This window comes from Melitaea cinxia, chromosome 14 (genome assembly GCF_905220565.1).
Source record: "Melitaea cinxia chromosome 14, ilMelCinx1.1, whole genome shotgun sequence".
Lineage (NCBI taxonomy): Eukaryota > Metazoa > Arthropoda > Insecta > Lepidoptera > Nymphalidae > Melitaea > Melitaea cinxia.
Window position 1 is genome coordinate 16,009,867 of NC_059407.1, and position 17,278 is coordinate 16,027,144.

Consider the following 17,278-nt stretch of genomic DNA (forward strand, 5'->3'; position numbering starts at 1 on the left):
TGACTGTAAATGTTTTAATTTCAAAGTTTCGAGTTTGCATCTATAAATTAATGTGTCTAAGAAATTAGGTTAAGTAATCTCCGTGAGTTTTCTATTTCACGTGATATTGGAGTGGCCATATTTTGCTGTTTTGACACTGTTGACAGTTATCTATATGTTAATACGTGAAGCAAAAACTTTGTTACCGTTTTTACGAAGAGGGCACAGACGGAGGAGTACGAAATTTCGCACACTTATATTTTATATAGAGAAGGAGTGCAGAGTGCTAATTTTTTTAAATTAAAAAACATTGCTCGCACTATCATGTATTTGACACACACGCATAATTATATACTCTTTTGTTTATTATTATAGAAGTAAAGTCTTTGACAACAGAACCTTAATAATGTTTTAACTTATAATTGAAATATAGTATGGTCGAATTTCGACCACTGGGCATAAATGAATTAAAATAGTATCTGATAACTTTATGATAAACACACGAGCGTCTCTTCCTGAGGTATGCAACTTATTGCTTGTGTTGCTGATATAGCTATTTTTTTTCAATAAATACATAATGTTACTTATATTTTAGATTTTATTATTTGTGTATACTTTCGAGATAATCGAAATTACATTTTCACTTCAGCCTATCGCAGAGGGCGCCCCACAATGCGTTTGCCAACACGCGGTCAACGAAACTAAATTACATTTTATTGTTATATTAAATCTGTTGGGTCTACGTGATCATTTATTATGAGTGGGTTTTGAACAAATGACCGCTAGCACAACAACAAATAGCTATGACCATTACATTAGTTCTACGACGGTTTGATTATCATGTTCTCGTTGTTTTACTGTATTAATATAATTGTAAGGTCTTATCTCTCAATAATAGTAACTCGTTTCAGTTTAATTTCATTAGCTGTAGGCGTCTCCCGTCTACCCTCAGTATACGTCTTTGAAACGGTGTAATAGATACGGTTATAAAATGAAAGGGTTCAGATAAAAGGTTATAAAACGTGTAAGGTTAACCGTCGTCAGTTTAAATGATGCGTGTTTTAACTTGATCACGTTTCATCTCTGAAATTGCTGTGATTTTTAATGTTATTTTTTATTATCTCTCTCTTCCAAGCTATTCGTCTCATTTTTTTCTATACAACTAGGTCGGCAAACTCACGAGCGCGTTGCCAACCCTATCCCCATTCAGGAGCTCTTACCTTACTCACCAACAGGAACGCAACACTGCTTGACAGCAGTATTATCATCTATGATCTTCTGTAAGGTCGAGGTACTATCTCAGTCGGGCTGCTTCAGATTTTTAGGAGGAATATTCCTGCTGTGCCCTATCTTAGTGAAGTGGTGTGGTATATATAGTATTTGTACTGTTATGATTACTCATATGATTGTGGGGTCAGCTTTTCTTATTTTCCTCCTCCACTTCGCTTTTTCATCCGTCAACGTCATGAGTTACTTGGCACTCATGCATGTCCTTTGATACTACATCTCCACCTTATCTTGGGTCTGCCCCTGGTTCTTCTACCAGGCAGAGAAAGTTGCAATGCCAAACTGACATCGTGCTCAGGATACCTTCTTTTTACGTGTATAATGTTAGTATTATAATGTAATTAATGTAATGTCATTAATATAGACTAGCTGGGCCACGCGGTTTCACACGTGTTGATTTGAGAGAAAATAACCTTCCTTCTTCTTAAAGCATACCTAACCTTCCTTTTTAAATAGTTTAAAATTTTTAGTTATGCATGCCGGTAGAACATGCAATTATCTATAAAATGATATGTAATTTATGTGGAGTAATTGTGAGGGTTTTTTCTAAAAAGGGAGGCAAACATCATAACCATAGCGTATTAATATATAGGATATAGATAATTAATAAATACATAATAAATGTAATCTAATGTTCTATATAAATCTCAGCTCAAATAATTAAAAATGCCTTAGGGTGTAATATTTGTATTTATATATTTACTATTTCCATGTATATTTGTTAAAAAAAAAATAGCTATAGCAGTCCGCTGTTACTACTTACTGTTAATAACACAAGCATTAAGTTGCTTACCTTAGAAACAGACGATCGTATGTGAATGTTATAAGATATTTATTTATTTAATGTAAAGCCAGCGGTTATTCATAACGTAGACTATGCTGAGGGGAGTTATAAATTCAGTCACATGTCTTGCGCGAAGCCCTTTCATTTAATAAAATTTTAAAATAATATCACACGATCGGTACGTATTTGTAATAAATCTTAACTGAATCTAATTGGAAAGTAATTTTGAGTTGCAAGTAGTATTAGTACGTTTATGGCTTGATAGAGATTTATAAACTTTCACGGTAATAAGCACTATTATTAGGTTCACAACCACAATTCAGCTTGTAACATTCCACTGCTGGGCATAGCCTTATTATTAGAGTAGGACTGAAGCTTAACGTAACGATCGCTATCTGGTGTATTTGATAGCAACTGGAATCGACAGCTTAACGTGCTCTCGGAGGCACGATGGAGAGACCCAAAAGGACAAGCATCCAAACTGGAAATAAGTGTTTGTACAAATACAAATATCCATCCCGAGCGGGGATCGAACCGGCAAACCGTCGCTGTTTATTAGCGGTAGCAAAAATGATAAATATCGCTATCAAATAATAAAGCAACGTCGATCCACAGAGGTATCAGGATAATATCTCACCCCTTCAAGGTATTTCTAGAAATATGAAACGAAATACGCTCCTAATATCTTGTTGTAAAACACGCTCCCATAGTGTTTGTACGACTCATCTAATGCTGGGATTATGTACGCTTATCCAAGCGATTCTGGATACTTCAGAGATCGCCTTAATGCCTTAATGATATTCGTCTGTTACAACAATGCTAATTTTAGTGTACCGACTTATTTATATTTGGGTCAAAGTCTAGCTCGTCTAGTAAAGTACCTTAACCTTACAGAAGGATACAACAATTTTTTTTTTTATTTAACTAGGTTGGCAAACAAACGTAGGGCTCACCTGATGGTAAGCGATTACCGTAGCTTATAGACGCCTGCAACACCAGAAGCATCGCAAGCGCGTTGCCGACCGAAAGTCAGTTAAATAGTACTTATGGTTGTGTTGTGCCCTGTAGTGAGTAAGGTGATACCTCCTAGAGAGGGTCGGGTTAGCGGTCGACAAAGCGTTTGTGGTGCTTCTCGTTTTCCAGGCGTCTAAAAGCCACGTTAAACGTTTACCATTATTTATGCTGTATGCATGTTTGCCGACCAAGTCTAATGCCAGTTTTTTGGCAAATAAATGGACAAAACAAGTTCGTTTAAATTTACTACATTAGTTTGCAGAGCAATAATTCTACTCCTAGACGGTGTATCAAGATCAAATGTACATCAGGTTTTAAAACAGGCCATCAAGGTCACAAGTGTGAATCACCGCATCCAGTATTGTGTATTAGATTATGGTGTTATGCTTGAATAAACATAGACAATTAACATTCATACAGATAATTTTTTATACAATTCCTAGATTGAGTAATTATAGCCCATAATTGTTTCAAATAGCGAATAAATAACGCCCCGCCGCTGGGCTTAAACGCACACTTTTGGTAGGCCACATGCCTTAGCACTGGGCAAGTTATCTTCGCCTGAAGTTGTTCAAACACTTAATGATGCCAAATGACAGTAAGATGGTATTTTTCTTTCTCCGATTAAGTAGGTAAGTAATTTACACATATACTTTTTATACAATTCCTAGATATACATGGAGGCAAGGAGGTTATTTCATTATTTCGATGGGTACATAACAAGTATTTAAAATTATTTCAGTGTAATTCGAGGTATGTCTTAAGGCAACACTGTTATATTATTCTAGCAATTCAGCTGAAAATACAATATATTACAAGACAGATAAGGGCCAGGAGAAGGGTCAGAGGCAGGTGATCTTATTTGCACTTGGGTTATTGCTGTTTATTTTTATTTTTGACTAGCAACTGTCTCTGACTTCGTTTGCAAAGTCGTATTGTTCAACTATCATAGGTATGGGCGTACCCAGAATTTTGTAAAGGTGGGGCAAAAACAAATATAAATCTCAATAAATAGAACAAAATTCTTTCTTCAAAATTCAATTTTTTATATTTATTTTCACTATCCACAATACTTCAATAATAGAGTTTTTATCTAAATCTGCCTAAAATTTCCTTATAAAATCTAAAATATCAATTATTACCTTCGAGTCAGGGTGGAACAAATGCCCCTGTTGTATTACTGTGGGATGGCCAAGATTATATATAAAAATTTTCGCCGTTTGTTTTATTTTACATAGGTGCTAAACTCCCACTGATCGTACCGTGATGTTATATTGAATATAGTCTTCCTCGATAAATGCTTTGTATGAGTTTTTGAATTTGAATCCATAGTTCCTAAGATAAGTGCGTTCAAAGAAAATTATGAGATTTATAATATTAATGCAACAGCAGCAGTAACTGCGGAGTTTCTTGCCGATTCTTCACCATGGAATTACTTTCCGAATCGGTGGTTGATTTGTTAAATGACGATTCGAAAGTGCTTTTGAAGCCTGTTTGAATAAAGTTGTTTTTGATTTTCATTTTAATTTAATATATGTACGTTTAATTTTAAATTTACAAACTAATTTTTAATCACTATTTTAGTTTAGTTAACTAAATTATTTATTAAATATATATTTATATTTTAACCGATTATTTAAAAATTTCACTGGTTGTTCAATAACTTCATATATTTATTGATTCATATTTGATTCTTAAAGTAGAAACATACATTTTTTTTCCTTTATATTTCAAAGTTCTGAAAATTGAATACCGATTGATACTATGGATGGACTAAATTGGAGCTGCTAGTCAAATGATTCATAAAATTCGGAATAGCTTCAGATTGCATTTCGCCTTGCTTTCACAGACGTCCTTTATTCGCTGATTGCGTCTAGATTTTTGTCGAAATGTGAAAAACTTGTGCAAAAAAATAAAAAATAATAATAATACAAATAACGACCGCTTGAATAAGTGTTATGTTTAGTTTCCGCTCGTAGCAGATTTGTGTTTGTTTGTATAAATATCTCGGTCTGGTCTAGTTTTTTCTCTTCAGGTCTCCCCGCTGTCTCAAGGATAAAAAGTAGAGCCTTCGGTCCCAGTTGTTAATTATAAAATGTTGTGATCGTTACTCATCGTAGCAAATTATCCTCTAACTCGCTGTGGAGTAGTGATTAGGCTACAAGCCGTCTTCTATATTGAAAAGATGCCTTATTCTAGCATTATAATGTATAAATTGGTTCGGTTATTTTACGACAGAGTTTTCTAAATAAAAAAAAATTTAAAGCGATGGAAGAATCATTCCTGGTAATATTTCAATAAAAATATAAGACTTTTATATTTGGTAGTAATGTATAAAATATACGTTTTGAACGTTGAGAAGATGTAGAAATAATGTACCGTTGATCCCAGCACGTCGGAAGGAGTATATAAACAGCCCTTTTTGTAATCATTCCTTTGCTAACGTCTGTTTGTTTTTCATTTGTGAACCCTCTTGTGGATTATCTTTTAGTTTTCATTTATAATTTAAATAGATCTACAATTACAAGTGCTTGTTAGTTTAGTAAATTAAGATTTTGTGTAATGTATAGTAAATATTGAAATAACTAGTAAACGACGTTTTAGACGTCTGTAATTCCACAGGCATCGCAAGCGCGGTACAGACCCTACCCCCAATCCCAGGAGCTCTGGTCACCTTACTCACTACAGGAACACAACATTGCTTCATTCACCATCAGGTGAACCATACGCTTATTTACCGATCTAATTTTATACAAAAAAAAACAATCTTTATAAATTCAGTCATATGTCCTGACATGGACATAAAACCTCTTTAGTTGCTTAAACCAGGAAAAAATAAATGACATATCATGTGATCAAACCATTAACGAACGCTTTGCTTGCTTGCGATAGATATTCATTTTAAACATATAATTATTTATTATTTATAAATTAATAAAAACAGCCTATGTAATGATATAAGTATATGAACGAAAATAATTCATAAATAACGATTAGATAAGGTTTTATTAGCGGTTATGTTATCGCGAGGGGAAACATCGATCCACGTGGTGTGCTTATCGGTACGTTCTAATCTGGTATTATTTCACCATTATGATAGTTTGATTATTAATGTTTTACACGTATGTACATCGCGTTCGAATTTATGTATATAACGACATGTTCTTAAACATGTTTTCTTTTTCCATGTAGGAAAGATTGGAACTTATCCATCATGCTGCTCCGACGCAGGTTGGCGGATATAATTCCAACTATGAGTAACGATTCCCTACTATGAGTGACGCATGCAATTCGGCCCTCAGTACCCGGCAGTCCTAGTATTTCCGGCTCGACAGCGGTCGCGGTAGCAGTGGGACGGAGGGTGCTAAGAATCATCGGAGGAGACCCTCCTCTCCTCTTTTTGATTACTTCATTCTTCAAGGAGAAGCCCCAAAGGAGGTGGGCATAGTAGAGCCCTAATAATGTGACGAGGAATGAGATAGATTTCATCATGGCGGATAAAAGACACATATTCAGAGATGTCTCAGTGGTAAATACATTTAACACGGGCAGCAACCACCGGCTGCTACGAGGCACTCTGAATTTCTACCTCCGAAAGGAGCGAACCCGCTTGATGAAATGTACTCTCCTATCTACGCTGCTGCAAATCCTAAATGGCTCCGAGCACTCCGGCCCGTTGGACTGATAATAATCTACGTAACAACGCCGGTGGGGGTTGGGTGACGACTGCAGAGAACTGAGAAGTTTGGCGAAAACTTGAGGGAAGCCTAATTTCAGCAGTAGACTACGATAGGGTGAAGTGATGATTAATGATTGCTATTAGGTATTTATTATAACAACCGGGACCGCCAGCTTAACGTGCTCTTTGAGGCACGTGGGGGAGACCCACAAGTACCAACACCCAAACTGGAAAGAAATATTTATACACCATTCCGAGCGCGAATTGAACGGCGTCTATACGTACCACTACACCAGAGTGGTTATAACTAACTGACCCTTAATATTTTGCTTAAAAATTGTTGTTATACACGAGTTCCGCAATTTTCTTAAAATAAAAAGTATCATACATATGACCGACCATGTGTAGTAGACCCTAAAGAGTAATAAACAGAATTTTTTATTCTCCAAGCACGTTTGGGCACCATTCGGGAGGATTTAGGGTATGTAAGGTTCGGTAACTACCTTTGGGACATGGAGCTCTATCTAAATCGAGGATATGCTAACGTTGTGTACAGTTTAGTTAAATCTAGTGCCCAGTGTTTTATGTATTAACATTAAATTTACATGTTCTTCGTCAATATGTTGTTATAGTTCATACCGTAGGTATTACATAGGAATATGTGTATGTAAAAGATGACATGAAATATTTTTGTTATTATGTATTTCATCATCTAATCACTTCAGCCTATCGGAGTCCACTGCTGCACTCATGTGTGTTTTCCCCAAAGTTCTTAAGTTCTTGTTTCTTAAATTCCAAGGTGGTTGTGGAACCTTGTTCCACTACCACCTTCGAACTTATAAAGCCGGCCGATGGCGGGATAACCACCCAACTGCTGGCTTCCAAATACACAGGCCGAAGTCGGGCAACAGCGTCTTCGGTGTGACAAAGCCCTCCGGTCACCAGCCCACCTTCCCAGCTTGGTGACTATGGGCAAAACACACGAGCTCACGTTATTTTTGGCGTAAACTTATGGAGGCCTATGTCCAGCAGTGGACTGTATAGGCTGTAATGATAGTGGAACTGTGTTATCCCTTAGTCGTCTCATACGACACTCACGGGAAGAGAGGGGGTGGCTATATTCTTTATTGCTGTAGCCACACAGCTTATATATGTATACTAATAGGGTGGCAAACGAAAATTCGTCCCACCTGATTGTAGGAAATTATCGTAGCGTATGGACGCCTGAAACACAAGAAGCTTATTTACTGAGGTTTGGCAGAGGAGGAAATATCTTGATCAAAATCTGGATAACAGACTGGGAAAGTACATCGACCTTACAGAATATCTTCTTCTTCTTCTTTGCCTGGCTCTTTCCCATTTCATTTGGGGTCGGCTCTCCGTATCATGTGCCTCCAGACAACACGGTCCTGGGTCTTCTCTTTGGTGACTTGGGCTTGTTTGAGGTTCTTATTTACTACGACCTTACAGAATATCACATCTAAATAATACTGCTTTCAAGCAGTGTTGTGTTCCTGTATTGAGTAGGGTGACCACAGCTTCTAGGGTGATTGTGGGTACGGTCGGCAATGCGCTTGCGATGCCTCTGGTGCTGCAGGCGTCATCTATATCTAATCGCTTACTATCACAGGCGAGCCGTACGCTTGTTTGCCGACTTAATCGTATAAAAAAATTTATTATAAAGCTGAAAAATTTATTCGTTTAAACAAGCTAGTCTCAGGAACAATTGGTTCGAATTAAAAATTATTTTTCTATAGGATATGTCCATTTAATGAGGAAAGCTGTAAGGAACTTTTTCCATAAATTAACGCGTGTAAGACCGCGTGGATTAGCTAGTGAGATATATATGCATTTCCGTTCACGCGGCGGACGCAGGAGAATTATTGCGTGTGTTATCATTTCCGAGACTCTGAGTACATACGTTCTTACCAAGAGTGGCTATGAAGATCTCAGAGAAAGAAGTGTAATTTTTTTAATAATGAAGTACTAAAAATAAAGCCTACATTTTAATAATTAGAGATTACTCTTCATTTTTTTTTAATGAAATTGCAAATTTCTTTTAGAAAATCGCTTTTATATATATATTATATATTATTTTCTTTGTTACAAAAATTGCTTCTTAGAGCGACATAGAATAGTGGCAATCTTAAAAAGATTAATGTCTTTCTGTCCCTAGCAGTTCTAATGGCTAATGTCATCGATTCCCATTGAAAAGCTACACAAATAAATAAAATTGATGTGTCTGTTTGTAATATTAAAATAACCGCTTTTTACGAAATGCACGAAAAAGGGAATAAATGGATACATCCATACTGTACATATACCAAAATAACATTTTTTTTTACAATTTTAGTCTGTCTGTCTCTCTGTTTGTTCCAGCTAATCTCTAAAACGGCTGGACTGATTTTGATTAGTAAGGAGTAACTTAGGCTACTTTTATTCTAGAAATTTATTTATTTTATAGCTCTGCGAACTGAACAATAACTTTTTTGTTAAATTCCACGCGTACGAAGTCGCGAGCATAGCTAGTATTTTAATAAAAATAAAAAAAATGATGCAAATAAATATTATATAATAACATAAATTTAACGCTAATGAAATACGTGATATAGATCTAGTATTAAATTCTTCGTCAAATAAATTGTAAGTCATCACCTTAAAAAATATACATGATAGTATAATTAAAAAGGTCCTAAGAACATACAAGTCGTACACTAAAATAAATAACATTAATTTCGTTAAATGTAAGTGATCTACGAAATGAACCGTGAGCGATTTCAGGTTAGGTCCGGTTCATTAATCCGGCTCGTTCATTATTTAAGCTCGGCGCCAGATTACAGCTGTTCAGATTTTATGACCACTCACTACCATTCGTCTCCGCTCCTCTCATACGTTTTTATCTATTTAACGAGTTCATATGAGGAAAAAGTTAGCCAGTAGCCTTCTTCGATAGATGGGCTATCCAACACGAAAATATATGTATAATTCGAACCAGTCGTTCATGAGATTATCGCGTCTAAACAAGCAAACAAACTTTTCATCTTTATAATATTAGTATAGATTAACTGGCTTCAAATAACTTTGTTTGTTCGCAAACGAAAAAGGACCGGCTTCAATTTGCATACTATTATTACGGGTTCTTTCTTTACTTAGTATGAGAGTGTACACAAAAATAATTTCACCTCCTTTTGATGTACCCACGCTTAACTGACTGAATTTCGTTTTACTATCTACTGATCATAATGCGATTTTTTCTATGTACATTTGTTTTAATTGACGGTAGACAAATATTTAAGAAAAAAAGCTCTAATTACTAGGCAGGCACTTTATAATACATACTTCAGCTTTTTCTGTTTTGTATACGAGTATAATTATGTTTATAATTGATGGTAAATATGAATTTTCTTATAAAATGTTTTGGTAAATACTAACATTCAGTTTTCATAGCTTAACAAAAAAAAAAAGGGGGGGGGGGTTCTCAATTCGATTGTATTTTTTATTTTTATTTATGTTACTTCAGATGTTTTAACTGGGTGGACCGATTTTGATATTTTTAATCGAATTGTGGTGTGTATCATGTGATCACATTTAAATTTAGATCTAATAAGCACTTTTCGAGTTTTATCTAATAAGGCGTATTTACACCCAAGGGTGGGGGAGGGGGGGGGGGGGTTGGACGTCCACGAAATGTGACATTGTGTAACAACGGGGTGTGGAGAGGTCTAAAAAATTGTGACATCTTTTTTCAAAATATGATATATATAATTATTGGTATTAAAATAATTTTATTTTTCATACCTATATTAGAATGATGCTGATTTATTGAAAAATAATTTAAAAGGAAATAAAAATAATATTGAAACCCCTCGCTTTAGCCTTTAATATCCCACTGCTGGACATAGGCCTCTTTCCCAATGTAGAAGAAGGATCAGAGCTTAATCCACCACGCTGCTCCAATGCGGCCAACATCGAACCCACAACCGCCAGCGCAACAGCCACAAACTAGTGCTGTGACCGTTACTTCAACGCGTCGTCGTTGAAACCGATGTTTTATTTCATCATTCATCATTACAGCCTATACAGTCCACTGCTGGACATAGGCCTCCACAAGTTTACGCCAAAAATAACGTGAACTCATGTGTTTTGCCCATAGTCACCACGCTGGGCAGGCGGGTTGGTGACCGCAGTACTGACTTTGTCGCACCGAAGACGCTGCTGCCCGTCTTCGGCCCGTGTATTTCAAAGCCAGCAGTTGGATGGTTATCCCGCCACCGGTCGGCTTTTTAAGTTCCAAGGTGGTAGTGGAGTTATCCCTTAGTCGCCTCTTACGACACCCACAGGAAGAGAGGGGGTGGCTATATTCTTTAGTACCGTAGCCACACAGTACATGTGATGTTTTATTTAACTTAATTTAAAGGAGTAAGGTAGCAAAATATGTGACGTCACACTAGGTAGGGAAGGGTGTCTCATAAATGTGACAATCTGTGACAAGGACGGGGGAGGGGTGAAAAACTCGTGACACGTAATTTATGGATGGATGGACATGAAATACAGCGCCACTAAATCAACACAAGATGTGTTTATGATAAATATATTCTTGAACCGTATAATACACTTCAACTATTAAAGACTACAAAATCTTATCCCTTATACGCTACATTCATTTAAGGCATACCCGCATCACAGACGGTCCTAGTTGGCTCCTGAACAAAATGGCCGACCTGGCGACGCGCCAGGGATGTCAATGTCATGAACACACTTTCTCTACCCAGCTCTGTATTACCCTTGATATATTATTTGATTCGATTCTATAACACCGTCGCTTTTGTTTATATAAATTGTGATCAATAAATAAATATATTTGACGCGCGCACACGGTCGTCTGTTTCTAGGGCAAGCAACTTAATGCTTGTATTATAGGTAACAGCCGACTGATATAGTTATATATTGCTTTTCGATACACCTATAAATAATATATATTACACCCAGACTAGAGATACAATTATAAACCCAGATTCGGGACGAGAATCGTACTTACAACACTCGGAACAGAAAGCACTGCTCACTGCGCCATCAAGCTAGTCAAGTTTAAATATATAACTGATACAGGTAAGTGACTACCGCAGTTCGTAGACGCCTGTAACACCAGAAGCATCCCAAACGCGTTGACAATCCTATCCCCAATTCCCCCAGAAGCTCTAGTCACCTTACTCACCAACAGGAATATAACACTGCATGAAAGCAGTATTATTAAGCTGTGATCTTCTGTAAGGTCGACGTACTTCCTCGGTCGGGCTGCTTCATATTTTGAACAGGAAATTTCCTGCTGTGCCCTACCTCAGTTATAAAATTTAGACTCAGCAGTCTTGCGCAAAATTCACAGCAGTTTGTCTAGGAAATCTTAACTTTGTAGAAGGTACCATTCAAATACTACTCGTAAATAATGTTCTGTTCCTGTGGTGAGTAACGTCGCTAGAGCTCCTTGAGAGGGTCTAGGATAGAGTCGGCAATGCTATACGTAATAGGTTACGGTAAACGCTTCACTTTAGGCTTTATAGTATATTTGTTTGCCACCCTAGCGTATGATGATTAAATTAAAAATAAAAAAAATTATAGTCTAAAATTCGTAATAAATATAGTAAAAATATTTGCGAATAGAAGAATAATAAAAGTGTAGCCAACCCCACTATTCCGCGAAATTAAAACGATTCCTCAGCGTAAATACGTTACAACACGTACGTACACTCTGTTTAGGAGTTTATCTCTTAGAATAGAAATAGCCGTTTTAGCGATAGTTTGACGGTAGTTAAAAAACAAACCTAACCTTTGCTAGCTAAAATATACATAATAAAAAAATAAACATGAAAAAGTTATAAAATAATAGTTAAGATAAAAGGGAAAGCCTGTCTGTCGCATAAGCTTTATAGTCGATTAGAGTACACGACACACAAGAAAATCGTATGAAATAATGAACAAAGATTACTAAACATTATCTTATTATATCTACTTTAACTTATATCTATTACTAGCTGACCCGGCGAACTTCGTATCGCCTAACAGTCGATTCTTTAATTTTATTATTTTTTTTTTAGAATTTTTCTCTCCGTAAGAACCATCCTTGTACTTCAAGGAATATTTAAAAAAAAGAATTAGCGAAATCGGTCCAACCGTTCTCGAGTTTTGCGCTTAGCAACACATTCAGCGACTCATTTTTATATTATAGATATTTTTAACCGACTTCAAAAGAGGAGGAGGTTCTCAATTCGACTGTATTTTTTTCTTTTTTAACCCGCGACGTAAAAAGAGGGTTGTTATAAGTTTGACGTGTCTGTTTGTCTGTCTGTGACTCCGTAGCTCGCGAACGCATGAAGCGATTTCAATTTAGTGTTTTTTTTTTTGTATGAAAGGTGAGTTACGGGCGAGTGTTTTTAGATATGATTCATGAAAATAGGTTGAGTCGTTTAAAAGTTGTGGGGGGTGAAAGTGAGGAAGAATAACCGAATGTCTGCAAATATAATCTAGTGGGGTCTCAAATGAAAGCGCATCACGTGCACGTTACAAAATAATGTGTTCAATGAAAATCTGTTGAGTGCTGAAAAAACTCTGGGGGTAAAATTGGGGAAAATACCCAATATCTGCAAATATGTGTGGTGGGGAGAAAAAGAGGATGGAAGTCCAAATGTCAATAAATTTACCGAAGTACCAAATGAAATAGCATCACACGCACTTTACAGAATTAATAATAAAAATAAATGAAAAATATATAAAAAAACCGGTTGAGCCGTTTGAAGTTAATGGGGCTAAAAGTGGGGATGGAAAACAGAATGCTCGTGAATGTATCCTAATGTTGTATCAACAACTTAACAAAATCTACATTAATAAGTGTACCTATATAAATATAAATTAATTATAAGTGTACCTATAAAAAGTATAAATTAAAAATTAAATTAAAAATAATTGTGTTTGCTCGCAAACAAAAAAAAAAACCGACTTCAATTACATCGACGAGTAATACAACGTAGATCGACGAAAAAATAGTCAAGTAACTACGCGTTATCAAAGATTACTCAAAAAGTAGTGATCAGATCTCAATAAAATTTGTATGTGACCACATGACAAACATCAGCTTTCGATTAAATTAAAAATTATCAAAATCGGTACACCCAGTAAAAAGTTATTGCGGATTTTCAAGAGTTTCCCTCGATTTCTCTGGGATCCCATCAACAGATCCTGGTTTCCTTATCATGGTACTAAACTAGGGATATCTTCTTTCCAACAAAAAAAGAATTATCAAAATCAGTACACCCAGTAAAAAGTTATGCGGTATAATACAACGTAGGTCGACGAAAAAAGCATCAAGTAAAAACGTAATTATTAGATATAACTCAAAAAGTAGTTGTTAGATCTGAAATAAATTTAAATGGGACCAATTGACACACACCACCTTTCGATTAAAACAAAATTTGTCGAAATCGGTCTACCCGGTCAAACATAAAAAAAAATACAGTCGAATTGAGAACCTCCTCCTTTTTTGGAAGTCGGTTAATTAAAAACCCCGACACAACAACCCGAGTTGTCTTTAAAAAGTAAAAAATAATTAAAGAAACTCAATCTTAAAGTACCTAAGTATGTACGAGTATTACTAATTCTAAAAAAAATACATCACATAGCATAACTTTTCACTGTGTGTACCAATTTTGATGATTCTTATTTTAATCGAAGGCTGGTGCTTGTCATGTGGTCTCATTTAAATTTTACCGAAATCTGATGACTAATTTTTGAGTAATCTTTGATAATGCGTATTTACTTGACAATTTTTTCGTGTACTTACGTTTTATTACTTGTCGATGTAATTGAAGTCGTTTTTTTTCGTTTGCAATCAAACACAATTATATTTTCTGCTTTTATAGTAATTGATTTTCAATATCGTTACTTGCGCTGTAATTTATTAAAAATCTTTTAATACATTATGTACTTAAATGTATTACTATTATTAGTATACTTTAATATGTTTTAGCAAGTATATTTAAGTTAATACGTTATAAAGAGAAACCTTTTTTTCTCGGCTAGTTCCATTGTTATCTTTTCGCCCTCTCTTCTCTGTTCCACAATTGCGCGACGCTCAACGTTTGGTACGGTAAATTATTCTTTTGATATGTTCCTTTGATTCGAGTGGTAGTTGCCGGAACGTTTTGACAGCTACGTATATAATAGTTGATGTTTATTATGAAATTTATTATATAATGAAAGTGAAAGGTCCAAGTTTCCGTGGAAGTCTCCATTAGGATTCTCTCTCATGTTTTCCATTAGGGTCTTGGTGGTGCGGAAAAGAGCACAATACACAAGCACAAACGCCAGATCACGACAAACATCTATATGCCTATTACAAATTTTTGTCATGTGCGGGAATAGAACCAGTGACTGCAAGCGCACAGCCAGTGCTGCTGTGTCAATGCGTCATCAACTGGAAATCGGAGATCGTAACAAATTGGTATAACCGTTATACGAACTTATCGAAACTCCTCCATATTGAAAAAATATACATTTGAGGGTACTTTATTGTCGATACTGTAGTCAAAAATGTATTTTTTTTTTGTGTGAAACTGTATTTTTTTAAATATTATGGGGTACGGATTTAACTTGATATTATTGATGAAGGTCGAAGGCTCACCGCCACTTTTTGTATTTATTCTCTAGATCGTCACATCTCTAAAATAGCTAGACCAATTTTGACGGGACTTTCACTGGCAAATAGCTGATGTAGTAATGAGTAATTAAGGCTAATTTTATTTTGCAAATTTATTTATTTTATAACTATGCAAACTGAACAATATTTTTTTTTGTTAAATTCCATGCGGACAAAGTCGCGTGCACAGCTAGTATATATATATGATTAAATTCAAAACAATAATTTTTTTTCTTAACAGAAATAACCTTTCACTAGTTATTCCACGTCTGTTTTCTCTCTAATCACATCGTACCCTCCCCAGTCCAAATTTTTTTTCAATCTCATTTCTACCCACAAAACAACTCATCTTTAAAAAGAGTTGCAGTAGTATAAATGAAATAACTATTCAAAACAATATTTGTAACATTGTGAATATGACATTGGATTCTATTTATACCCAAATCCTGTATAATCAGTTCTCTTGGTTAGGATGACACGCAGAATGTTTACTTTGTTGTAACACAATAACGCGTTGACCAATTCGATTCATTCATCTTTTAGTTACAAAGCATACGTTTTAAATAATGCTTCGTCTGATATTTCAATACGTTTGATTTGTTAATACAGTAATTGCAAGCTTCATAAGCATCAATATTGTCCAATTTACTTAAAACCTGATAATTATGTTTGCTAGCGAACGAAAAAGACCCATTTCAGTTTCATCGACAGGTAATATAACGTAAGTAGACGAACAAAATTAACAAAGACACAGTCGCCCCTACGATTTTCGAAGTCTCCCCTCGATTTATCTGCGATGCTATCATCACATCCTGGTTTCCTTATCATGGTACCACCGTTGGAATATCTCCATTCTAACAAAAAAAGAATAACCAAAATCGCTTGATAAACGTTGAAGTTATCCGCGAACACACATAAAAAATATATAGGTATATACACGGTCGAATTGCGAAGTCGGTTAAAATATGAATGTTATATGTCAGTTATTTATACTATATTTTTATTCTACTTTGTATATTTATGAATTTATTATTGTTACAGGTAAGCTGGATACGAGTTACTTGTTGAAGTATATCCGGTACGGTGAGCAAACTAAATATTTTACTAAGTTAAATGTGGCGATGTTTATCGTCGAAGAATTCCTTGGAACTTTGACAATCTAGGTTTTGGACTGTACCCAAGAAATGCTACAGGTTTAATAAGCGTTGGAAGTTTTCATTGAAAGTTTTGATTTAGTGTGTGTAAGCAACTTTCATTTGAACCTATTCCATGCTTATTTGTTCACGTCTAGTTTATTTCTTTCTTGTTTCGCCTTTGATAAGATTTGGGTGACTTTTTTATATGACTGATTTAGAATATGCATAATCGTGCTTGAATGTTGGACTATACATTTCGTTATACCCGTAAAACTTATGTAGATCGTCGGTCCTGCGGGCCGGAGAATGTTCCATACTGAAAAATAAAATTAAAACGTAAAACTTTTTTTTTCTTCATATAATTCTATAAAAATGCAAAAACAAAAAAGTACTCAAACAATACTCGATAGTCAATTACGACTTCGACAGAACTATTAAAAAAAAAACGTGACATGTGTTTTTTAGGTTAACTCATAGCAATACGTATAATAATCATGAAATTTATAAGCATTTTAAACTAAAAACCCTTACATACATATATATAGTATTCAATTTTTATTCAGTGCTATTCCAGTCGATAACAGTAATTTGGGGGCACTGTGACACCGTGCTTCATCTCGAATTACGTATTGGGGGAATGGTTATTAATCTTGCGAAGTGGTGATTATTGTCGCCAGTTTGAAACTCAGGCACGAGTCGGTCAAATTTTAACA

General features: G+C 35.4%; 1 protein-coding gene and 1 long non-coding RNA gene across 2 annotated transcripts in view; one reads left to right on the forward strand and one right to left on the reverse strand.

Annotated features, from left to right (window-relative positions):
• LOC123659453 (serine/threonine-protein kinase SMG1) overlaps positions 1 to 16,939 on the forward strand; it is a gene marked incomplete at its 5' end in the record, with an annotated part of 36,808 nt that extends 19,869 nt beyond the window's left edge. Inside the window, one exon of the mRNA XM_045594668.1 lies at positions 16,471 to 16,939. Coding sequence (XP_045450624.1) covers positions 16,471 to 16,497 — 27 coding nt within the window. The remainder of the gene's footprint in view (positions 1 to 16,470) is intronic.
• On the reverse strand, positions 1,320 to 13,606 carry LOC123659798. The gene is made up of 3 exons (XR_006744090.1): positions 13,476 to 13,606; positions 10,743 to 10,745; positions 1,320 to 1,329 (listed from the first exon to the last, which is right to left on the reverse strand). It is a non-coding gene; the product is annotated as an uncharacterized LOC123659798 (long non-coding RNA).
• Positions 16,940 to 17,278: the final 339 nt, after the last annotated feature.